Genomic DNA, 26,559 nt, shown 5'->3' on the forward strand with positions numbered 1-26,559 from the left:
ACGCCAGACTTACAGAATAAATTTAGGCCGGAGCCCAAGGCCCGTCTGCGGCCGGAGCATAAATGCGACACACGGCGGCCGCGCTCGCAGGCCTCTCCCGGGCGCCCAGGACCTTTGTTCCGCCCGCCGCTGCTCGCCCCCGAAGCCCACACACGGCCCCCGCTCCCCCCTGCTCCCCCGGCCGCCCTCGCCCAAGGCCCGGGCCGCGGCGCCGCCGCTCGCCTCGGCCAGGGGAACAATAAAAAGTTGGGCAGCAGGAAGACGGGCCTAGAGCAGGGCCGGGGCCCCGCCGAGCTCGCGACTCGGCCGGACAGGCAGAGCGGGGCGCCCCGCGGAGGGGGCGGTGGAGGAAGAGAAGGAAGAGCACGGCGAGGGGGAGCGCGGCCTGCGCATTATGCAAGCCAGGAAACTCGTTTCTTGGTCAAAGCGACAAAAAACGGCACCGAAACGCATTATGTGCGGGAACTGCCCCCTCCTGGGCCCGCGGCGCCGGGCCCGACCCCGCGGGCGCCCCCGGCCCTACCCGAAGCCTCCCTCCCCCACGCACCCAGGAGGAAAAGCTTGTAAAACATGGAGGCCGGCCCATTATTTAGCATTTTCACCGAGCTGGGGAAGAGAAGGGAGAAAAGAGAAGCTGCTTTTATTTTTTCCCCTTTGAGATATTTGATAGCTCCCTAAAACAAAACAAACAAAAAAAAAAAAAAGAGAGAAAAGGAAGAAAGGGGAAATAGAGAGGCCGTGAGGAGCAAGGCCGAGGCACGGGGAGGGCGCACGCAGCGCACGGTGGTGTCAACACTGACGCTGCCCTTTTGTATCGACAGCCGCCAGGCCCCGGCGAGGCAGGGAGCAGGGCCGGCTGGGACAGGCCGCGCTCCCCGGGCCTGGTGGAGGGGAGTGGGGAGGGCCGGGGCTGCCCCGCAGCGCGCTCGGTGCCCACCGGGCCATATCGCCCCCTCCGCTGCGCTCCCCACCCCAACAATGCCCAGGATGGCGCTGCCTCCTGCCCAGGCCCAGCTCCGCGCTGGCACCCGGGCCGGGCCCGCGGCCGCCCCCCGCGAGCGGCCGGAGGGCCTTGCTACCTAGTTTGTCCCGGTGCGGCCTCCGCAGACGCTCTGCGCTCCCTCCGCCCGGCACGGCCGCCTCTCTTCCCTTCAATTATCAGCTGAAGCCGCAGCACCGAGCGCGCCGTCCGCCGCCGCCTCCGCCGCCGAGCCCCTGCCAGCGGCGCGGGCGGGGGGGAGGCCGGGGGGACTACTTTCTCCCGGCGGCGGGGGCTCCGAGCGGCGCCCGCGACCCACCCTGGGCCGCGCAGCGCCCGCTGCCCGCCCCGCGCCGCCGCTCCCCTCGCGAGCCCCCGCGGCGGCGGCGCGTTCGCCCCGCTCGCTGCGCTCGGCGGTGCCGGCGCTCGGCGCGCGGTATCCCTCCGCCGGGTCGTCACCCCGGCTCCGCGCGGGCGGGGGCGGCGCAGGCCGCGCGGGGCGGTGAGCGGGCAGGCGGGGGCGCCGGGCGGGGGGCGGCGGCAGCGCAGACCCTGCCCGCGGTGGCGGCGATGGCGGCAGCGGCGGCGTCTCTAATCGGGGCCGCGCTCCTTTAAGAGGGGGCTGGGCTGCCGGTGACCCCCGGTGATCTCCGCCTCTTCCTGGTTGCCATGGCCGCGGCGTCTCAACATGGCGTCTCTGCTGCAGGAGGAGCTGTTCGAGAGGCGCGGGCAGGCGCCGGCCCCCAGCAAGGACTTCTGCCAGCTGCTCGTCACCCGCCGCCAGGTGCGCGCTCACACCGGGACCGGGACCGGCCTCCCGGCGCGTGCGGCGGCCTCAGCCCTGCTGCGGCACTGGGAAGGGGCGGGGGGAGCACCAGGCCCACCAGGCCCAGCTTCTGGGTCGTGCCCAGTCCTTCCAGGGACACCCAAGTTCAGAGTAAGGGGCCTCAAATAAGAAGCCTAAGAGCCAGTTCTAGGGAAATAAGGGTAAATCCTCTCATTGCAAAAAGAGGTTCTGCCTGTTTTCAGTATGTTACTTGAAAAGGTTTTGGTGTTTCTGGTTGTGTACAAGGCTGGTTTTCAGGTGAAGGGAAATGAGTAGGGTTAAAATCCCTGGATGACATTCCTCAGGTTTTGAAGATATGTTCTCTACTTAAACAGCTAAAGAGCTTATTGGAAGATTCATGAGTAACTAATTTAAAATTATTTTCTACTGAGGGATATCTGTTATTAAAAAAATGACCCTTGACAAATCTTAATATGAATTTGTAAGAATGAGAAAGTAAAATCATAACTTTTACTTTTTTTTTTATTTCACTTTGACCTAAGGTTGACTGAAATGATTTGTATGTATAAGAAATGAACGTGGATTTCTTTATATATATATATTTAGGCTAAACATTAATGGCTCAGAAGTTATAAATATCTAAAATTAAGAAAGACTTAAAATGTCTTAGAGGAGCCAGAAAACCTAAAGTATTTGGAAGTTAGGGGAAAAATTGGGATTTCTTTTCTCTAAATAAACCAAAAGGACGCACAGATGATGTGGATCTGCAATTGGGACAATAACAAGAGGATTATCATTATCATGAAGTTAGTGTAATTGAAAAATAATTATTTTGGATGATTTGGAAAAAAAAAGTGCTTTGATTCTATGATCTTAAGACTATTCAATTATGATGCAGTAAACACAAATATTTGGAGAAAATATGATCCTTGTATATTCCGAAGCTTCCTTGTCAGGGTCCAGCAAACTTCCTAATTTAATAATAGTTATTTTCAGAAATAATTAATGCAAGTAAATTCAGATAAATTTTTACAGCCTTAACCGCTGTGGACATAAAACTTGGGATGTTAGTTAGCCTTTCTGTAGGCTTGGGGGTCTCCCGAGAAGAGGTCTGTGACAAAAATAGTAGTTCATAGCATATACATCAGTGAAGTGCCAAGTTATGTATTGTGTAGAACGTATTGAGGAGTCTCACTCATTGGTTTGTGTTCCCAGTGTGTTCTTCTGTAGTCTCCCAATAAATGATAAGTCACTGCCTGAAAGACCTTACAGTCTAAGCTTCCAACCTTACACATAGTTATATGAATTGTAAACTTTGCTACTTTGAATAGTCCCATTCTTCTAAATCAATGTGTTCAAAACAGCCCATTGTGTATTTAAAAAAAGGAGTGTGTAGCTGCATGGTGGATTTGTCTGAAGGCTCCCACATTTCTGTGAGTGTGCCTGCTGTGGATTGCCTCCCTGGGCTCTATATGAGCAGTAAATGCTACTCTTTTAGGGGTGAAAGTATTAATTTAATGGGCATGTGTTATACAGTTACAGAGCGTCTACCTGGGTCAAGGACAGAATGTTCAGCTATCTGTTGGCTAACAGGTCATAGAATTTTAGAACTGGAAAGTGTATGAATATAGAATGTCTTTAGAGTTTGTTAGGACAAATTTTCATTTGGACAAGAAGGCCATATCTGGGAAGAAACAGGTGGTGTGGGACACAGCCGCGGCAGGCTTTGTCTTCCAGCAATCCCTGGGAAATGCCTCCTTCACTGAAGCAAACTGACATTTTTATTTTTATTTTTTTCCATATGTTAGGGATGTCCTACAGAAGGTATTTTTAAAGTCTGGCTACTGCCTCATGATCAGAGCAGGAGAGCCAAGCTGCTAGGTATTGCATAATCAAAAAATAATTATTTGAGATTTCTTTAAGTTCAGAAAAAAAGAACAGCTCTAAGAACAGTTTCAGCAAACGTTTAAGTGCTGACTTAAGCTCAGAGCAACAGTCAAAGCATATACAGGAGACAAGAGTATAATACTGCATGCACACACATTCTCAGCATGTGACTTATGTTGTTCCTGCAAAAATATACCTATGTTTATGAGCCTATGTTTATTTATTACTCTCAATATTATCATTTGCAGTAGTGACAAGGTGTGCTGCATTTTTGTGCAGCAACCCGATAATGCAGAGAAATAGGGATATCCGAAAGAAAGAAAGCAAGGCCGTTGCTCCTGCTGCCTATAAACAAGATATTGGAAACAGAAGTGCAGACTACTCTGAGCTTTTTAACTGATCAAATTAAACAGTAGTTTGAAAGGGAGGGAAACAGCCAGAAATTCACCCACTGATCTGCATGGATGTATTTGTGGCCAAAGTGTTACCTGAAGTTTCTACAGACCCTCTTGGTAACTTTATTTTTATCGAGTAAGGGAGTTCTTCCATCCCAGAAACAAATCTAACTACATTTCAAATATATAGGTGTTAATGAGGGCTTACCAAATAAATGTATTAATTACTCCCGAGCCAGGATACGCTTTTTGTAAGAAGATAGGAAGGGAAAGTTATGAAAGAAATGAGGCAGCTCACTTCTGCAAAAGGTCCATTGGGGGAGGAATAAGGAGGAGTAGGGAGCTTACAATTTATTACAGATGACTTTACTAAAAGTAAACTACTGAGAAACAGAGGGGCCCATGTGAGTATTTACAGCATACACCTCAAGCAGGTAGACTGTAAAGGAGAGAGTTGTTGAACCATTGGCAAAAAGGTGGTGTGCATGTGTTGTTTTTTTGTTTGTTTGCTTATTTTTCAAGTAGTTTGTTTTTAAGGTTGCAATGGTTTTACAAATGCTGGGAAACTATCCCACATATTCCTCCTGTGTGGGCACCCACTGCAGAAATGTAAAACTGAGAGAGACCTATAAAGCTATCAAGTCATAGTCCCTGCTGTTTCATCCAGGCACATAATAGAACTTCCTAGTACAGATGGCACTTGATGAGTTTCAAGGACAGCAAGGCTCTCGTCTCACGAGTCCTCATGGAACAAATGCTCCATATTACTCCTTCTCTGATGGCTAGAAATGCAGTTATACTAACTGATGTACAGCTTGTGTGTATGCATGGCTTTTAGACTGTTCTTCTTTTTAGACTGTTCTTCTACTGTATTTATCTAGTATTTGTCTAGCAACATGCTGCTTTTTTAATAATTATGTCATTTTGTTTTTTTTTTCTTTGCTTTTTTTTTCTTTTATCTGACTAAACCAACAATTATGTTTTGGTTTTCAGGCTCTGCTTGTGAAATGGATTCTATTTCCTGGGCACTCTAGTGTCTTTTCTTTCCATTTCTTCCTGTTATGACTCTTTTTTGTTTTTCTTCTCTCTCAGCAGTAGCAATGAGCTCTTATGAGTACGTTGTGCAAAGCCTGGGTCTTCTGGAAAAAAATCTGTGATCTGAATAGTAAGATTGTATTATTCTTTTTTTTTTTCCTACCAAAATCACGTTAGTGATTCTTGATCATCCTCTGACCAATTATTATGTTAACATCTTTCTCTGCCAACTTCAAGTTTATAAGGTTTTGGGTTTTGGTTAATGACAGAAATTACTCTTGCTAAATGAATGACCTTGCCACTTGTACTTTTCAATTTCATACCACTTCCTTCTCCAATATGCTGCTGCTGTGCTGATATACAGGTGTTCCATACAAGAAGGACATTGAAAAGAGATATCTTCATTTACTGATTCTTTTTTACTTTGTATTGTGGAAGAATGTTGAAGTCTTATTATTATTGCAAAAGTGCTTTGAGTTACTATGAAGGTGTACAGGCCATAATAAACATAGTTTACAAAAAGAAGATGCTTGTCCATAAAATCCTCGTTTATGCTAAGAATGCATAGTATTTGTTTTGAGTGTATAGAAATTTCTGTAGAACAGGAGTATTTCCTGTTGTAAAAGTGCCAACAAGAAGGAGAGTTGTTTAGCATGTGCCTTGCATCTGTCTTTCTTCATGCTTATTCTTCAGTCACTCTTGAAATGTCAAATCAATTTTTGATATGCCAGTTCTAATTTGTCAAGGTTTATTACAAACCACAATGGACTTTATTTGTTGGCATAAAGTGTGCAATAAAATGATAACTTCCAACATTAAATATGAGATGACATTAAAAAAAAAAAAACCCTTCCAAATTAAAATTTCTTGTGAATTGTCGAATTGATTATGAATGCAGGTTTTGAAAATTGCAAGATAGAGGAATCCAGATGGTGGACTAGTGTAGAAAAGACTGGCCATTTATTTCAGTCAAACAAGGAATGGGCAAGAGGGGGGAAAGTCTGGTGCTTAATCTGCTTATAGGACAGGCTGGTAACTGGAAAGATGAGGCTGAAAACAAAAGGAACATAATGGGAAAATGATCTACTAAAAGTGTAATTAATACTAGCATCTGTCACCGTTTAACAAATACTGTACTAAGCAGAGGATTGTGTTGTGTTAGTAAAATGTTTAGCTACTTAACTGTAAAAGAATTGCAATATATGTATACAAAGACTAATGTTCTATGCAATATGCTGTATATGATCTACTTGTGCAACGATTGGAATAAGTGTGTTTTACCAAATATAATGCCAAGTAGACTTGTGCATGTGGTTGGAGATTAGCAGCTACATCATGTATTTCTAACAAATACATACACTATTTGCTCAGCTAGCTGTCCTGTGTATAATAACTAGGCAAACAGTTCTGATGATTCTTCTTGTTCTTTATCCATCGCTGCTCCTATTGTCTATTGTTCACATACCTCTTAAATAGCTTCTTTTTTTTTTAAATCGGTATTCCAAGCATAGCATAATATGATGGAAGAATAAAGATGTTTTCTAGCCTTTTTAGTTGTAAACAAAAATTATGAACCTGCAGCACTTACATCTCAAATCACTTAAGTCATTTTTCAAAAAAAAAATAGTCAGATATTTATGTTTGTTTTTCTTAACTCCTGTAAGTTTCCAAAAGTTAGGACAAAATATTTATTCTTTTTCTTTCTTCTACCAGCTATCTTGACATTGCTAATAAAATTGTATGCAAATTCAGGAAACATAAATGAGTGACTGATTACTGCTTCAGCAGTTTCAGGTTCCACTGAACCTGCAAGATAGTTCTTCCATTTTGGAAAAAAATGGTGCTATAAAATTATTTCAATGTTCCTTCTCTATCATGGGGCTTCTTTTTAAATCTTAATAATGACACTTGATATAGGAGCTATTTGATTAACAGAAGCTTCAATTTGAAGTGATTAAGCCAGAGGCATTGGAAAAAAAAAACACGGATATTATTGTAGTAATGAAGTTGAAATTAATTTCATGTGAAATAGGGTGTGGTGGGGGGTTTTTTTCCCACAAGATGGATCTTAAATTCAGATTTATGGGAGGTCAAAAGAGTTCTACAATGCCAAGAAAGGGGTAGAAAGCATGAAGACTACAAAAGGAGGACCTTTTTCAAAATTGGGTTATTTTATCTGCATTTGAAACCTGAAAGATGCCATGCCAGTTATTGCCTGCTGGACCAATTCTATTCAAGTTGCTTACCTGACATTTTAATCAGAAAGCTTGGGACCTGAAAGAACAAAAAGAGGACACACAATTCACTAGAGGAGTTTCACAACAAAATTATCTTGTTTAACTATTTGTTTGGAGGATTTTCCCTGCATAAAACTAGCGATTTTTTGTTGTCTTCTTAAATTTCAAGTAACTGCTTGGCAAGTGGGACAATTATTTGGGGAAACAATACTCTGTTGGAAATATATGAATTTTACTGGTGGATGGTTTTTGACTGAAACCGAAATATTTTGTTTTGTCAATGTTGTTATGTTTTGCTGAAGTGTGGGTGCCTGGTAGTGTCTCACTTATTTCATGATGTGCCACGTCTGGCTGTACGCGGTTGATAGATACTGTCCACGTGATTTAGGGAAGACTGAGGAAATCTTTGATCCTGGTGCATTACTGAAGAGGTAATTGAGCAGAAGCAGCCAGCAGATACAGGCAAAAACAGGGCATTCAGCAACTGAGATGTAATTACTGTGATGTATTGCAATGGCACTTATATTTCCAGCTGAAATATTTGCAGTTCAGGGCTTTTTTAAATGGTGGATCAAAGCCTTTTGAAGAAGGCAGCATTTTTAAAACTATATAAGGTTCTCTTTTGTTTTTCTTCCCTGAAAACTCAGTTCTCTCTAAATCTTTTCTGCAAATGTTATTAAATATTTGATCATGAGAAACATTAATTGATGAACTCTTTTGAAGTGGAGACATAACTGATAACTGAGTCCTCAGGTGTTTCTTAAAAGGAAAGCCCAGTTGTTTGCAGGCCTGCCATAGGTTGCATAGCCTTATAAAATGCCTTTTTGGAGGTGTTTGAGTCATTGTTTGAATGTGCACTGGAATGCTTTTTCATATAGGTTTCACTTAAGAAGACATTAAAGATAACATAATTTTAGTAAATTGCCATTACCTTTATCTGTTATTGCTTTGGTTTCTTACATCAGTGGAAACCTAGATACGAAATGGAAGCTTTTTTTTTTTTTTTTTTTTCTCTCCCCACTTCTAACTTGTTTTTAGTATATGAACAGTGGTACCACACTAAATTGCAGTGTTTAGTCTGCTATTATATTTCAAGGGTCCTGCTTGGCTTTAACATCTGTGGCTTCTTTGAAAGGTACCACAATTGATCTAGCTCTACATACCAAGAATGAGCTTCAGGTCATGAAGGTTTAATAGTTCAAGGTAAGCATGCAGCACTGTCTTCTGCTAAATTAAGTGAAAGTTTTCTATTGTACACAAGTGCCTGTTGTTTATGTACTTTTCTTGTCAGTGCATGTTCTTTCATGAAAGGATTTAGTTATATTCCTCGCTTGCCTCACTTTGGGTAGTGCTTCACTTATCCCTGCTAATCCTTGTCTTGAGGAAGCTCGAGTAATTTTTTTTCTCCTATCTGCACTCCTGTCTTCTTGTTTCCCTTGTTCTGCTTCAAATGATTAAGATTTTTTTCCTCCATCTTATTCTGTCGGCTTTATTAAATAAGAACATATTTTTTTATTTCCATATTTTTTCTTTTTTTTTCTTTTTCCATGTAAATGGAAACATTTCTCATGAAAATCCTTCAGATACGTTTACTGGACTAGCGGTACTATAATAAAAACAGTAATGTGTTTAAGAAAGGGGAGAAAGAAAAAGCATTAGTAGACAAAACTAGAAGAGGTCTGGATTTTATCAGATATGATGTGCTAGGTGATATAGTCTCAACTAAATAAAATTTAAGAAATTAATTTTTAAAATCCTTTTTAAACAAGCTTGCTGAAATTTCTCTATTTCCTTTCCTGGTGTATGGAAACTTATTGTAGCAATTTACTTTAGGAATGAATTCAAACTAGCTATGTTAAAATGAAACAAGCCTAAGTTAAACCAAAGTAAAAGTGCCTGCAGATTTTGGATTGGCTTCCCTAAGTTAGATTTAAGTTGTAGAGTGTGTGTGCAACCTGGGTAGATGTCTTTTTTGGGGTGAAACCCAAATTGGGAATTATCTGGAGTAGTAAAGTTTAGTAGTTATAGAAGAAAGAGCACTAGGCGAAGTTAGAAAATGGTTGAAGTCATTTGTATTTATTTAAAAATAAATAAAAATAAACTAGAAGTGTTTCACTGGAGTTCAAAGTAACCTAGTGGGTATTAGCGAAGAGTGCAGTGAAGGGAGTGCCAAATAAATGGGCTTGTACCTCCCCAGAGAAGCTGGGGAACATCAAAAGAACAGGAGATGCAGCCGAAAGAAATGGCAATGCAGATTTTTAATACGTGCATATGTCAAATCATTGTAGCAACCGGTAACAAAAGGGTAAACTTCAGCGTGAACGAACTTGGTACCACAGCTGAACTGTGCAGTTGTTGCTTCCGGTGCAGTTTACAGTGGCTCTGATTCTACCGGTAACAAATACGGTAACAGTTTCACAGGAAACAAGAAATTAAATTTGGACAAAACCAAACGAGTGTTTGAAGAAACACACAAAGAAACGAGAGTGAGAGGGGAGAAGAACTTTTCAGAGCATAGTAACTGTGCTGCTTGGCTGATAACTCTTGGAAGAAAAAAGGCCCATCTGTCTGCACGACTTTTCCTGAGTAATTGGAGAGCTGGGTAGGAGTCAGGTATAACAGCAATGTAATGGATCTGTCGGCTTTCTGTCAGTCATCTAGTGGTGTCAGAGATGTACATAAACAGCAAGGGAACTTGGCAGGAAAAAATATATACTGAGAGTATCTGTGCATGGCTAAAATATACAGTCTGATTTTGGCAGCCAAACAGATGCATCTATTGCAACCCAAAGGTGTGATAGATGTCTCAGAGTAAGCTGGCCACATAAGAATACAGCAAAGCAGTTTTCGGCAGACAGCAGACGTTAGACTGCAGATGTATACAGTTTAGGGTGGTAGGAGCTATCCAAGAAGGGACTTGTGGCGGATAGTTGAGCTTTTATACCCAGAGCAGGGGAGTTTGTGATCTCTTACTTGATTTTGGTTTTCTCTCTCTCTCTTTCTCTCTCTCTCTGTCCAAATAATAATAATAATAATAATGGTAATAAAAAAAATAAAGCATAGACCACACCTGAATCTGTGACAAAGACCTTGAAACTGAAGGAAGGAGGAGGAAAGTGCTTTAGATGAAACCTGTTGGTGCCTTATCCATCTAGGCAGGAATGTTATGTCTCACACTTAGCTAGCATCCTTTGTTCTGTTAAATAGTGGAGAAAGCTCTTTGTGGCAGTCTTATCTAGGTCTGCCTGTTTAATCACGTTAATAAATGGCAAGTATCATGCACATAATTGAAGACTCTGATCCTCAAGAGTAATTCTTTATTCCCTGTGATAGGGTTGCTTTCCTCTCAGCTCACACCCCTCCCTCCCACACTGTCTCTTCTTGTCCTGGTCTTGTATTGTTTCCTCTGATCTGTATGCACAGATCTGCAGAAAGGCAGAAGTTTCCCGCCCAAAGCACCTGCACGCTAGCTATCCATGACAAGCATCTTTCACCTTTTTATTTTTTTTCCCCCATTTTTTTTTTCTGCAAGCTCTGGGAAAGCAGGTGAAGCAAGATCCAAATACAGGAATAAAGCATGTATATAACTGAGAGGAAAAGCAGAGATCATGTTAAGGCAAAAGACTTTTGCTGAAACATAATGATTTTTGCATCCCCCAAATGAAAAAACAATTATTTTTTTTCCAGGCTTTTTATTTCCTCTTTCTCCTGTATTTCTTTGAAATACTTTTCAGATACTTTGAGTGGAAGCCTTTGGGAAGCATGGAACAGCTGAATCCCCTCCCCACGAGCTAATCCCTTAGGTGAAGTGACCTTTTTGAATATGGGGGGAGGGAAAGGCTTTGTAGTTCCTAGATATGGTATTTTGGAACAGAGGTATTTCTCTTCTCCAGCGATTTGAAATGCTTGCTGATAGCAACACACACAGTAATTTTTAAATTACTCCAGAAGATTATATTTCTTTCCATCTAGCATTGTCTTTATCATTGCACTCAGCTACAATTATATTTTCTTTTTGTTTGTTAACCAAACTGTTTTCTCTTTTCCTGTCATTAACAGTAGGGGGTTTTTATTATTATTTTTTCCTCCCAGAGCAGAACTAGGGGAAGGAAGTGTGTAGACTTTTACTCCCTTAAACTATTACTTACTTGAAACCTTTATTTATTGTTTATAGTTTACATTAATAAGATTTGCTTGCATCTAACTGTTGTTATTTGGAAAAATACCTGCACTGCTTACCTCTCACTGTAATTTTACTGCTGATGATGCGTTACTGAAATGCTATTAACAGAGAGAGACCTGCACAAATGAAATAAGAGATTTTCACAGGAAATGTGTCTATACATATTTAATGGTGAATCCACTATCAAGGTAAATATTAAATTGGAATTAAGACATGAAATACTTTATTTTTTCTTTTTACAGAATTTTGATAGCATTGTTGCTGATTAAAAATCATACCTTTTTTGTGTGTTAATAGTTGTTGTGATTCTGAGAATAATCTGTGCAAGCTTTCAAGAATGAGCTGTTGCTCAAAATTTCACTCTGATGTTGGCCTGAGGATTTTTTTTTTTTTCCTTGTAAATCATTTTCTTTAGGCCAGCATATTAAGTTTTGCAGTTGAAAAATCTTTGGTATATCTAAACTGTGCAATGTGAAACTATGTGATGGGAAGCCTGAAAACCAAACCATACTTAAATGCCACCAAACATAAGCTTTATCCTTTCCAGGACTTTCTGGGGCTCAGTAGCTGTAGGCTCCTATTTTGAAGTCATATGCTGGTCATATGCTTTTATCCTTCGAATCCGAGGAGTCCCAAGGCCCCAGATTCACGGCGAATTGAGCATACTCTTTTACTAGGGCTCTGCATTTGAGAAGTTAGCCTTGCAGTTTCTCTTCTGTGTCTTATAATAGTTAAATAAATGTTTTACTGAAGTTCCCAAATCAGTTGTTCTGTACTTGAATTTAGTTGCACTGGGAAATACAGAAATCTAAAAAACTGTCAGATAACTACTGAATTTGAGAGTTCGAGCATTAAGAAGGTCTCTTGTATGGTGTTTTGCCATCAAATCCTGAACTTCAGGAAGAAGAGTACAGGACAAGGGCTAAGACTTCCTTGGGCAACCTCAAGATTTGCACCCTCACAGGCAAATGAACTGATATTAATCAAAACATGCAGAAAACAGTGCTGCCTTCTGGGAGGGGAGGAGAAGCCTGGTTTAATGGTGAGGCTGTTGAGAAGTTGGTCATTGAGTAGTTCAGGGGTAGATTTGTGGGCTCTACATAGGCTGAGGATAGCCTCCTCTTGATAGTATCCGTCCATTTTGTGCAACTTGACTGTGAGCTAAGCTGATGGATTTTTGTTTGTTTTGCCCTATTTAAATGTTTATTGTTTAATTCCTGATTTTTTTCCCTTAATCCTAAATCGATGCCTTTCTCCCTCTGCACTCCTGATACAGAGTCCTTTTCCCTCCTTTGCAGTGGGTATGGTGCTTATTGGGCTATTTACTAACCTGCTCCAGCAAACTAAACTAGTAAGAGAACAATTTTGTTTTTCCCAGTTTGGTTCTTGGTGATTTCGTTGACTTGATTTGCCACAGTATATAAAGCACTAGAACTATGCAAGAGCAGTAGTAGAAGAGAATAGTGTGGTAAAAGGTAGTCATAGCACCAGTGTGGTAGAAGGTAGTCGTAGCACCCTTGTTCCATAGTGATGTTTCTGAGAGGAGACATGGAGATGGCTTTCCTGCCTGTCAGCCTTAGTTCAGATATGCCATCATTCATAGTACGTGACTTCAAAGCTCAGCACAAAAGCTTCTGCCCTGAGCATATAATGAAAATTTGAAGGTCCAAAAATGCTGGACATAAAATTTATTTTAGATTAAAATTATTACACTTAGTGCAAGTGATATCTTGAAACACCTGCTGTTTTTTGGGTGTCACAGGATGTGAAAGGGGAACTACTATTGATCCTATGAATGCAGACAACAGAAGAGTAGTGTACATGGCTTCTTGTCCTATTGCAAGTGCAAGCCTAGGCTTGCGTAGCAGTTGTCAAATAAAGCACAGGTGATGTAATCCCTTTTTCATATTTGCAAAAATGTCTGGTAATATTTTGCCAGGTGCAGAGCAAAAAATCATCTGAATTCATGGGCATAACAGGCAGCTCATACCTATTAGATTCCAACTGTTAATGGCTTCAGTGTAAAATGGCATGTTTGCATGGGTTTATTTTCATATTGCTGGGCTCTTGCACTGTGATCTACTTTCTGTTCTTATTCCTAGAAGGGTTTCCTTTGAACATTTCTAGGAATTCTGAATAAATGAAGCTTCATTAACTGCTACCTCTTGACAGACCCTTTGACCTTGGGCAGTTTTGGCCTGCTTGAAGCTGGGAGATGTACAGGCAAGCCTACGCTTTCCCTGGAAATGGTTTAGCCCATTCTGCCAGGGTGCCATTTGCTCACAAACAGCATTCATGATCTTGCACATTAATGAAATCAAGAGTCTCAAAATAATTTCCTCTTTCAGATCATAACAAAGTAGCCATTAGTTGGAAATGCTCAGAATTATTTTTTTTTAAAGAAAAGACTTTTAGAATTAACAAGGTCAAGTCAATCCTAACTATCAACTATTGTTTTATCAAGTACTTCCAGGTATGACAAATACTTTAAATCACAAAACCCTCTTGATTTTTTCTGTCTCCAAGACTGTAGGCGTTCTGCTTTGCATTGTAATAGTTATGGATGAGTTCATGGAATTTGTAATCAAGTCCAAAGGTTGTTTTTTAAAGAGAGTTGGTTTGTTACTTTCTGCAAGCTGTGAAGGCTTGAGAGGCATCATTAGCTGCTAGATCTCTACAGAGGAAGGTATAGGTCTGCAGTGCCTATGTGTGTGTATTCTACTGTAACATCATTATATGACTATTTCCCCCAGATTTACTCTAAAAATAATTATTTAAGAATGGGCCTTAATTTTAAATGAATCCCAATGGTCTGTTTCAACTTGAATTTCACTCGATGCATTTCAATGCACTATTTTTTTATGAATTTCAAGAATAAATAATATATGTAAGGGTGATCACTTAATCCAGATAATTCAGTCTTCTCTTTAAATTACTGCAAATTTCAAGGACAATTTTTCTTTCCAAAGTCCATATTAATGTACACTTGCATTTATGTGTTTATTACCATCTAAAAGAGTGCTTAATTTTTTTTTCTTTTTTTTTTTTAATAAAAACTTGATTGAAATTGTGGGAGGCACAGATATGTACAACTAACAGTACTGTTTCACAGCTGAATGAAGATGGTCAGAAGAACCCGGCTACTTTGTTTTACGAAGTCAGATGGGGACATGTTCTTTCAGTAGCTGCTCAGAAATTAAAAGAATCTGTAGGAGCAACTGTTCTTCAGCAAGAAGAACTTGCCGGCTTCACTCCACCAGAAGGGTTGGAGGTTTACTTTGGTGAAAATACTGAGATTTTCTGCTGATGCTTTATAGTCAGGAGGAAGACTGGTCTTGCAGGCCAGCTTGCTTAATTTATTTGTATTTACAATTTTACATATAGTAAATAGTCTCGATTATCCTTTGTGTAAAGGGCAATGAGGGAATTATTAGAAATAAGCTGATGTGTAAATGTGCAAAGATCATGGTATAGACTTTCATAATACCTGTAAAAGCTGATATTTTATGTAAAAGATGTAACTATTGTTTTCTTTAATTCAGAATGATGTGGGAATAGTTGTTTCTACAAATGATATTTTTTCTTGGCAAGAGTGTGTTTTTTTTTTTTTTTTCTGGTGAAAGGGAGAAAAAGCTTAAGTGAATCCTCAGTTCTACCAGATTTGTGTGGTTGCTTCTAAGACAATCACAAGATGATGTTAGTAGCTATATCTGAAACAATCTCCTGTGTGTTTGTTACTATGTTGCAGCAACCAAAATAGCTTTATCTTTAGCTAGACCTGAGTGGATGCAGAAATGTAGCCTCACTATGGTTCCTAATAGAGTTTTAAGGCAGTCTAAATTCAGAGGTTTGAACGGTCCTATTTATTTCAAGTGGTTCCTAACAACAAAACATTAAAATTACAATTCAGCTTTTAGTGATGTCACTTTTGAACCCTCGAGCAAGTATCTATTTATGTAACTTGCTGTCTAATGAACTGTACTCCTGCCAATGAAGGGAAAATTAAAAGGGAATATTTATAGTTTTTCAAGTTGATGTCCTTACATGTTTTTTAATTTCTACAAACAATTTACTTGCAGGATTGTAATCATATTGTATTTGTACATAAAATATTTCATGTTTTGCTAGATGTGTTATGGGATGTTTATTCCTTCAAAGTTCTTGGTAAGGTGACTGATAATGTAACCACTGCTTGATGCCCTAACCTTATGTTCTTGGGAATGCAGTTATAACTGCATAACCAGAGTGCTAAATCACAGTAATATATTTATCTGGTGGTACTTGATGCTCATTACTTCTTCCTCTTCCTTCCTCCCCATTTGTAGGTCATTTTCAGGTGGTGGAGAATCTCTCTTAGGAATGAATGTCGTGAAGCAAGACCTGGAGAAATTAAAGAATCCCACGAGGATTTTTTGGATAATTCATCTCTTCAAAGTAAGATGATAAAATAATTACATATTTGCTGTGGTATATAATGAAATATTCCAGAAATATTTATCTGTAATTTTCAAAAAAAAAATGAGACTTTTTACTTAACACCTTTTGTACACAAATTTGCTAATATGAATTAATGAATGCATACTGGAAAATCAAAAAGGCATAATGGTAACTGTAAATATGGGATAAATCTCAGCAACCCAGATAGATTTGTTATAAGAAAATGACAGAGTTAGTAGTGACAGAAGAGACCAGAAAACAGTTTTTTCATTGCCAATAACTAAGTAACCCCTTGTAATGCTCTGTGCCGTACCAGTACAATTATCTTTATGGCCATGTCATGAGGCATGTTGGATTCCCATCTGACTTAACATCAGCAACATGAGAAGGGGTGGTGATGCAAAGAGTGTAACATGAGGATAGAAGAATGCAGCCAGAAGAAGAAAGGCAGTCAAAACACAGGTTTATAGGGCTGTCTTTCTAAGCCCAGAAATCTGGGATACAATAAGCTGCTGAAGACTCCTTGTTGATTTGAGGGGGTCGTAGTCAGGCAGCCTGTGTGTCACCATCGCGCTGAGTCAGTAGCTGCAGGAAGCAGCTGAGCTCTGAGCTGTGACCTGCTCTGAAATGGAGACCTGCGCAGCTGCACCTCAGGTGTTGGGCTGACATCTGAGACTACGTAGTGCTCACACACCTTGCTTTGGTGAACTTTTCTTGAAAGATGCATCCATATTCTAGTTATGGGCAGACCTATAAGTCCTTTGATAACAGATATGACTTCATATTTCTTCATGTTTTTATGATGATTTTTAAAGACATGTTACTTCCACATGATACAACATGGTCTTCCTCATAAACTGCTTTGGTAGGCATTATCTTGTTTACATCTAGGCAGAGCAGGAATGCTGTCCCAGTCAGTAAAGGCATCTTGGATGGTAGGACAGAAGGCAATGCTTTTTCCTTAAGGAAAATGTTTACTCTGGTTCCAAGAGTAAATACATCCCTTTCTTATGTAGAGATTGAAATAAACCAATTCAAGCTTGCAACTTGGTAAAATGTAACGCTTGCTTCAGCTAATGAGTAGTCTTCACAGGATTTCTTTTTTTTTTTTTTTTTTTTTTTTTTTTTTTTCCTCCCCTGGTGAGCTAATACATTTGGGATTTTTGTTTAGGGTGCATTTCTCAACCCCACTGTAACTTTTGAAATTGTCTGGATTTCAAGCAAATCTGAGTGAAATAAGCACAGCGTATTAGGCAGCAGGGTTGGGTGTGGAGGCTGCCAATGACTGCCCTGAGCACGGCCAGGGCCAGGAGGGCTTAAAAGAGCAGGCAAGAGAGACTGGAAGGGCCCAGGCTGTGGAAAAAGTCTGTGTGTCTCACACACACACATCCCAAAGCAAATCTTTAATTCCAGCAATTATACTTGTTTTGACTAGAAGCAATAGAAAACTGACTGCCTTGGGATCTTTGGATTTGGTTAGTGTTCAAAGAGTCTTTATATTATAGGTGTGGTGGGGTTTTTTTGTTGTTTTTCTTTGTTTGTTTTTGCAGTGGGTGTTTACAACCACTCTATTTGACAAGCAAAGAAGAGTTGCGCCATCTCCTAGGTTGACAAATGTAATCATCTATTTTTAAAAACTCGGCCTTTCTAGGAAATAGTTTCTGTACTTTCTTTTTTTTTTTTTTTTTTTTTTTGCCAGCAGTTGCACTGAATTTATAGCTGAATTTTTAGCAATAGGTTTTAGTGGTTTTATATCCTAAATCTTAGGATTTTCCTCTCATAAAATAGTATTAAAATAATATTAAAATAGTATTAAAATAGTATTAATATAATATTAATCTAATTTAACAGTGGACCATCTGTATTGGAAAGCTTGGTATAATGGTTCAAAGAGTTAGATTATTGCTTACATACCTGGTTTTCTACCATTATCCTGTGTGTTTCTAGCAAACTGCAAATAAGATCTGCCTTCTTTTTCTTGAGAAATGTAATTTGTGGTTCTGGGGCTTCCTATCTCATTGGAGCTATGGAAAGTCCTTTCCTAATTTTTAGTTGTTTTTTTCCTTCTTCCAAAATTATCTCCAAAATCATGTTCCTTACACTGCACCGAGTTTCAGTTTAAAAAAAAAATACAATTGCTTTAATTCCAGGATAATGTTAAGATAAAGAATCGCATTACAAATATATATTTACTTATTTTTCAAAATTACATTCATGTTACTTCTGACTGTACCTCTAGCTGTTCTACACAAGGAATCAGATGCTTTTAACATCTCCTTTCAGCTCCTGTTACAGAAGCCATGCTACAGTTTCTCTAAGTATTCATAGATCTTATTTTCCCCCAAATTTTCAAAAAATATATAGGCTAGAATAATACCCTTAGTATTCTTATTAAAATTTATGTCAAAGTAGAGTTCAAATACAATAACTCTCACCGGGCCCATGATTTGTTGCTAAAAATTGAGTGCACTCTTACAAGCTAAATGTTTATCTAGTATTAAGTATTAGTATTTCCTTTTCTCATTTCCTGGAATTGATTTTGGGGATTTTTATCATGACATGCTGGAGATTTCTACATAGAAAGTTTTGCAAAAACAGTGTTTAATTTATTTATAATGAGACAAGAAGAAATAGTTCCGCTGCAAATGAAACTTTCTATCAACATTCTCTACAGGCATCCATAGTATTCGGGAGAAAACTAAAGTAGTAAATATTTTTATTATAAACACAATTTACAGCTGTATACAGCCATGTCTGTTTCCATGTACTTGATTCTGCAATGATTTTTTTTTTGTTACTGATGAATGCCAGGTGTCGACCTAGATGTGCTGCATGCTGCTAAACATAAAAGCTTCTAAAATATTACTTCCATACCAATGGACAGAACATATTTGGCCCATTGAATACATTAATATGTGTTTTTAGTTATATACAGTTTTTAATTTTTGTCAACAAAGAGTGTTGCAGAATGCATAGAAAGAAAGTCACCTTTGTAGCATAAAATTTAACAGCAAAATAGTGTGAAATATGTGTCTCCCTTCTCCCCTCTTTCCCCTTTTTTTCTTTTTGGAAGTGAAGTAAGATTTTTTTTTTTTCCTATTGTGATTGAGAGGATAATTTATTGTGTATGTGTGTATAGCTAGATCTTCATTATGTTTTTTCAAAGAATTTTTAAATTCATTAATGAATTAAGCTCATAATTAATTCATGATAGTGTAAGCTAGAGAAGAGATGTCTATTTACATTTCTAGATGATTAAACAAAAAGTACAGGTCATTCCTCACCATGCAGTACCCTTAAGGATAATAATCTTGGAGAGAACTTGGGAGTTCAATATCATGTCACAGATTACTGATGTATCTGCATCTAATGATGAACTAATATAGATACATATGCTTATATATTTATCAAAACACCCAAATCAGGTCACACTGTTGTATATTATTATTCATAGAAATAAATGGTCAACTCTCAAGAAAGCCTCGAGCAGCAGCAGATATTCGCATGGTAGTTTAATAATTCAGTCTGCACGTTATGAACATCGTTGTTATTCCTAGTGTGCCAGAGTTGGATCATTATTATCTACCAGTTTAAATTAGATCAGTCAGCAAATTTTTACTCAAGTATGCAGATCATTTTGGTAGTTATATAAGGAAACTGAGCAAAATAACCAACTATGTAGAGCAGGAATACTTGGAAAGCAACAAAACAAATGATAACCAAAACCAGGCTGTATATGAACTTGTAATATAGCACCAAAAAAAAGTATTGGACCACTTTTGGAAAGACATGAAAGATTAGTAAGGTCTTTTAAATCATTAGGAATATTTGGAACAGAGAAGAGTCATTCAGAAATTAATCTTAACCGTGAAAACCTAGAATTTGGAAGTCTTCCAAACATATTAACATGAGATTGTCTTTTATAACTAATCTGGCAAAATATTTTGGAAGACAAACTGCTGCATAGGAATAGAATGTGATAAGTGACTTGGTTTACTCTCAGTTTACGTGATTGTGTTTATTTCTCTCTTTGTGATGGTAACAGGTACCAAAAAAATACACTGCAGTTGACTTAAAAAAAAAAAAAATCCTTTAGAAACATTTCATTATAAATAAAATAGCAATTCCAATAGCAATTATATACCTAGGTGATTATATTACTTTATTCTTGTTCAATAAGATGAAGTTTCAAAGTTTACCACTGATCCCTGATTAAAAGCATGTTGGATTGAATTAAAAATCCTACTTTGTAACGAATGAGTGTTTTTATTAAAGCATGTTGATAATACAGATGAATGAACTGAAGAAATATTGCTAAATTCAAAAGCACAAGTTCCCAGTTGAACATGGAAGCAGAAATAATCAGTTATATAAACAGAGGATGAGGAATATAGAAAATAATTTGGGGTTGTAATGGATCACAAAGTGGATGGCTCACGAAATGTGGCTGATAACTCTCTTCAGTTAAACCACTGAAGTTAATTTGAATCCACATAAGGCAAGAAGCAGAAGTGGAGGCCGTCCTTGCATTACAGCCGTTATTTTCCCTAAAGCATGCAACTGAATTGCTTTTCTGGTTGTTTATCCAACTTCCTCTTGAATATGTAGCACAACTTTAGGAAAAAAAAATCTGGACAAGTTTTAATTCAGATCTGCTGCTGTTTTTGTTTCTCAAATCAGACAAGTTTGCTCTATACTAGACAATGTAATTTAATTGTAGTCTAGCACTAGTCTGAGCACAAAGAAATATTATATATTATTAATGTTCAATATTAGATACTATATGTCTTCTTCCCCCACCTCCCCCCCTACCCCCCAAGAGATCATCCAAAATGTTTAGGAGTTTGTTTTGTTTGTTTGTTTATTATTATTATTATTATTATTTTGAAAATATGTATGAAAAATATAGGATTATTGGGAAGAAGTTTCAGGCTTTTATAAATCTGTTGTTTGTTTGAATTTTTTTTAATCACAGTTCAAATTGCTATAATATTTGGTGCCAAAGTTCTGGAACATGTTCTCAATCTGTGCCGAGGTAAATTTGACTTCCTGGAACGGCTTCCTGTCCCATTGCTCCTGTACATCATTTCCTTTCTGGAGCTCGAAGATATTGCCAGGCTTTCTCAAGTTTCACACAGATTAAAAATGGTAAAGAAAAAAAAACACTAAAAACAAAACTTAAATTATTTTTAAATTTCTAAATTTTGCTGTGTAGCATGCTGTCTTGAATTCATCCCACATTTAACATAATCATTGTCTGCTTTACGAGCTTGTGGCTGTAGAGTAATCATTTCCATACAAACTACTGAATGTGTGTAACAAAAAGTGTATCTTGGGCTGTTGGTCCAAACTACTGAATGTGTGTAACAAAAAGTGTATCTTGGGCTGTTGGTCAGAAAAAAAACTCTGATTCTCCTGCTAACTTTTATTGTGTTATAAATGCAACTATCCAGGTAATCCTAATATAACTGACTGCTGGATGCTACACTTTCTTTTTTTTAATCTTTTTTTTTTACTTTTTTTTTTTTGCTTGTGTGTGTGTGTCATGTTAGCACAAGAGCACCAAAAATTGCCAAGCTTCTGTTTTGTAGGCTTTGCAGCAGAGAGCTTTAAGAAACAAAGGAGAAGAATGAAATGCATTTATGGGTGCCTGCTAGGAAACTTTTTAAGCACCAGGAATGTATAGGAAAGAGTATATGCGCTCAAGTGAAAATTTAACAAGCAGATAATGGAAGTTGGTGCTGCTGTGTGCTCAGAGCTAAGGGTAGCCTCTTGGTGCTGAGTGAGGGCTAAGAAATAGGGAATTGCCTGGAAGTCCTTTAAGGGTGAGGAAGGACCAAGCAGTAGGTGCAAGAAGAGAAAGTGACAGGATAACTGCAGTTGGAAGGGACCTTGGGAGTTGATCCTGCTCTTTGCAGAGTCAGCTCATTGGAAAGACAGGAGAAGATAACACATACTAAGCTATAATGAAGGAAAATTATTTTTGCAGCTGTGTGCTAAATACCTCAGAATTGCATTTTCTATTCCAGTTAGAGCAAGAGGAAAGATGTTGTGGTAACTCAGGTACAAATAAAGGAGTTTAACTTATGAACAGTAAGATGATAAACGTATTAAAGAGAAACCTAGGAACCTAGAATGAAGTCTGTCAAGTTGTGGATTTTACAGATGCTTTTACAGTCACTGAAAAATTTAGTCTTTGGATCTAATGTGACAGCTAGATACTCACTGAATGGCTTCAAAGAGACAGACTAGCCTCTTAGTTTGGAGAACGGGATGTGTCTTTGATAGAGAGTACATCTCTGAATGATATATTGGAATGAGGCTACTCATACTGTTTGTATTACTTTGAGGCTAGGTAGCCCAAGGTTTTAAGCAAGTTCTGCTGAAGATTGACAGTTGAAGAGGGCAAAGTTGTGCTGTCGTTGTTAAGGTTGGCCTACAAGATGTCATAAATACTTTGGTGATAGTTCAACTGAGGATAAGAAATAGAAAACATTCGCAGAGACTGAGAGTATAAGATGAGGTAGTTTGAGGGGTAGAAAACTTAGTTTAAATTAGTTAAAATTAGTTTAACACACTGTCTTGGATATTCTGGTATTTAAGGAAATCCTTGAAAGAATTAAACTGCCTAACAATGAAGATAAAATTTGGCACAATGAAATATTTGGTTAAAGATAGTAACTAGAAATAATCTGTTATAACTAGTTAATGCCACACTTTCTTATACTCCAGCAGTATTTTCTGAGATTAAAGGTGTTGTCCGAGTACTAAGAATTTTCATTGCTAGTCTAATTTATCTGTAGTTTGGAGTGCTATCATATAGGGGACTCTAATATGTTCATATTTTCAAATAGGGGCAAGTAGTATACTGAAGTATATTGAAGTTATATTAATATTCTAACCGATCTTGAACATTCAAAACAATAGAGAGAGCACTGAAGATGGGAAATGGAGGGAGGGAATTCTGGAGGTTTGTTCCCCTGTACACAGTGCCTGGGCAGCAGACGGGGCTGCTGGGCCGCCTCTCGCCTCCTTGCAGTTGGCAGAGTCCTGAGGAGCAGCTCCGGGAGCTGGGCAGCCGCCGCCGAGCCCCAGGGATGGGCAGTGATCTGGTGCAGTCTTAGTGCTCAGGGTTGAAAAGCAGGGTGTCAAAGGCACTGTCCTTCTGTCCTGCACTGTGTGCCCATGTAAACTGAGCACAACAGAAATCTTTATTACACAAAGTGTGGCATTAGTGTTTCTCTCACTGTGCAGTACACATATTGAAGGGATCTGAATACACAGATTTTAAGCTTTTTATATTTTCATGGGATGCTGCTTTTAAATGTTACAAAAGAAGCTGTTTTTCAAAAAGAAACCATTGACAGACACTCTAACTTGGAGCTATGCAAGCATTGCATGTGCTTTTGAAGTACATTTTCAGCAAACTCTTACATTGTGATATCTTCCAATCCAAGTTTGGTACAGGGTTCTCTTAGTTTGTATTGTTCAAGATCTTCAGATGCTCAAAAAAGGCAAAATTATTTTCAAATGACAAAAAAAGAAAAAAAAAAAAAAGAAAAAGAAAAAAAAAATCTTTCTAGGCTCTAGAAGAAGCTGCTCCCGCCAGAGGGAGCCAAGTTCCCAACACAGAAGTGAGAAGGAGCCTTTCTGAGGCGGGCGGATGCCGGTGCCCTGTGCCCTGGCCGGGCCTGGTCCACCAGGCCTGCCCCTCTCTGGAGTTACAGAAACTGAGCTGGTGCTGAGCAGGGGCCATTACTACAGAAATATTTATTTCTGTATTTTATAAATGTGATTTAAATACATTGTATTTGGAAATACAATGATACTAAAAAACAGTTTCCGCTATGTTTGAGTTAATGCTCTCTGTTTTTCATAGGAACAGTAGAACCGCTAGGGAAAGATACCTAGGGAAAGATTTCCAGAAAACTGTGAAAATCCTTCTATTTTTACTTCAGGACTTCTGCAGCATTTTTTCCCCAATAATTGCTGTTTTTTCTTTGTTAAAATACCCTAGATTTTTGTGTGTGCCTATGATGTGATCATTTTTACAATTCAACAAGAGTGTAAATAGGACTGTTCTGATGAAAACTTGCTGCAGTAAATGGAAAGGTTCAAGGCACCCAGTTGTTGAGCAGGGAGGTAGTGTATGGCCCTGATATATCAGTACTTTCCACAGGTGGGAGGACATAAAAATGGAAGCTACAAGATCTCTGGCATTTCTGTGTTTATTACTAACTATAAAGGACAAAGCTGTCACTTGCATTGGAGTAATCTAGCACAACTCCCTTTTAAATGAGTGTATGAGTCCATTAAAAAAAAAAAGGAGCATTTAGGAGAAGAATCAATATTAATAGATCCTGGTATCTCTTATAATAGCCAGATAATATATAATTATGCAATCCATTTTTCTAATCTTCTTTGTAAACAATGTCTTAGCTAATGAATTACATCACTTTATTTCTTACTGTTTCTAGCATAATATTTCTACCTCTTTCTATTTATGAAGTCACTCTTTAATAGGGAAGATGCTGAGAAAGGCTTATCCCTCCAATGCTTTTGAGAGCTTCATGAAATCTCATTTCTGATTTAAAAAAAAAAAAAGTTTTGCTTTTGTATCTGTATGTATTGTAAAAGTGCAAACTTTTGATAAACTCCAAAAGTGCTTATGAACATGAACAAGTCATGAACACGAAACTATTAGAATTTTTAACAGAAGACTGTGGTTGCATTGCCAGCACTGGACAAAGCTTCCACGATGCCATTGCGGGCTTCAGCTGACACCATGACTTTAAAGATAGTAGGTGGACGGTTTAACTTCATTATGTGCTGGTTATGTTGTCTACGCACACTTCATGCAAGCAAAAAATGATCAGTGAGCAATGAATAAACATACTATGATTTTTAAGCCTCTGCTTTCTCTTGTAACTAGATATGTAACAGTAACGCACTATGGGAAGGTATTGTGGAGAACTTGTGTGATACAATTACACCTGAAATGAGAGAACTGGCACAAGAAATGGGCTGGAAACAACTCTTCTTCACAAACAGACTTCAGCTGCAGCTGCAGCTCCGAAGGAGGCGAGAGAAACGTGCTGAAGAGGAAAAACTAACTGAATAAAGATGTGTGTTTTTCATTGAGGGGACTGTTCTAATGTGTGGATTTGTTGCTTATCAGGTTATACTTGCATTTTTTTTTTGATTGGGGAACTAAATTAATTGAAAGATTAAAAGAATAAAAAGTATTACTTAATAGAAGCAACATGGAAAATAATCTTTAATATGTTGGGCCTCTTAAAATTGAATTACATTCAGCATCAAAACAGTTTCTCAGAATAGATAAGATTCTGGCTTCCCTTGTACTTTTTTCTGACTCCTGAATTTTGTATGTGTACTATGTTAGCAAGCTAGGTCTATGTAAATGCTATGGTATTGTTGCCCTTACCTTTAAGGAATAGAGAAGAAAACCATTTGTTCTTACTTCAAGAACTGCTGATGAATGCTGAAAATGTACTGTCCCCACCAAATTTTCATGGTATATAGGCAAGTAACATATGATGCAAATTAAAGTGTTTTTAAATTAATTCAAACAAATTTTCACTTTCTTACTAAGAAGAAACTTTTTTGGTTACTGGGGATATGAATCAGCCTTCCTTGTCTTGAATAATCCATCAAAATCGTATTTAAGGGAGACTTTTGGAATGAGATGCAGGCAAAATTTTCCTTCATGTTGCTGATGAAGGAACTTTAATTAAAGCAGTTGACTCTCATTGTTAGAGTTGTATTATTTGATAATAGATAATTGCTGTTTTGTAAGTCCGTAACAGTGGTTTAAGTGTGTTTTAAACCAAAGGCAGTTCTTGCTAACATTTTTGAGATACTCTAACAATCAAATTAAGTAACTAGAGGTCATTTTTTTGCTGCTCTGCAAGTACGGATTAATTCAGCATTTACTATTGACTAGACTTGAGACCTGAACATGAAAAACAGTGATTGCAATAATATCTGCAGGGTGTATTCACCTTTCACTGAGTTCACTTAGGTTGCCTACATAAGATCTAGATTCTTATTTTAAGAATATTTTGGTTTGTAACTATATACCAACATCCTTGAAATGTTTGGTAATGATAAAGTAGGTTTGCTCTTCAAACTTAAACACATTATTTTCTCCTCTTGAATATTTCTTTTTAGGTCAATGACAAATTCCAGTTTTCTCATGAGCATAAAAAAAATATGTTCATAAAATGTCTGTTCTGTGTAATAAAACACTGCAAACCGTGATGGTTTTTTACATGCTTATGAGCAAAGCTACTAAACAGTGCACCTTCTTTTCTCACTTTCTGTCAATTTGCCACACGTTTGTGTTTTCATAACTAATTTTTGCTTTCCAGGTTAGGGAACTAGAACCATGCCAATCACTGTGGCCTGACTGAATATTAATTGAAGTTTCTGTTATCACTCTGTTTTGTAAATCTACCTTCCCCACCTCCTTCATCAACTATCTTGCTGTCCCTTCTGTAGGAAGAAATGAGAATAATCATTTTGCAGGAGAATCTTTATTTTAAGTTTAAAGAATGAACAGAATGCTCATGGCAAATGAACAGAAAATGAAATTGCAG

At 38.5% G+C, this 26,559-nt stretch overlaps 2 protein-coding genes across 7 annotated transcripts in view; one reads left to right on the top strand and one right to left on the bottom strand.

Annotated features, from left to right (window-relative positions):
* The window catches only part of TRIP12 (thyroid hormone receptor interactor 12), a 71,770-nt gene extending 70,471 nt beyond the window's left edge, over window positions 1-1,299 (bottom strand). For 5 of the 6 annotated variants that reach the window (XM_088528539.1, XM_088528538.1, XM_088528537.1 and 2 more), the window contains exon 1: window positions 1,080-1,299. The gene's annotated coding sequence lies outside the window, so the exon portion shown is untranslated. Of the gene's footprint in view, window positions 1-13; window positions 141-1,079 lie in introns of those variants that run through there. The other variant, XM_088528533.1, reaches the window with a different exon arrangement.
* Window positions 1,300-1,578: 279 nt separating this feature from the next.
* Window positions 1,579-25,081, top strand: FBXO36 (F-box protein 36). The gene is made up of 4 exons (XM_010227698.2): window positions 1,579-1,763; window positions 15,829-15,937; window positions 20,916-21,088; window positions 24,873-25,081. The coding sequence occupies exons 1-4, from the start codon at window positions 1,668-1,670 to the stop codon at window positions 25,059-25,061; spliced, it is 567 nt and encodes a 188-aa protein (XP_010226000.1). The 5' UTR covers window positions 1,579-1,667; the 3' UTR covers window positions 25,062-25,081.
* Window positions 25,082-26,559: the final 1,478 nt, after the last annotated feature.

Source organism: Tinamus guttatus, unplaced genomic scaffold (genome assembly GCF_059628265.1).
Source record: "Tinamus guttatus ecotype Peru unplaced genomic scaffold, ASM5962826v1 Tinamus_guttatus_pri_ptg000311l, whole genome shotgun sequence".
NCBI classification, from domain to species: Eukaryota; Metazoa; Chordata; class Aves; order Tinamiformes; family Tinamidae; genus Tinamus; species Tinamus guttatus.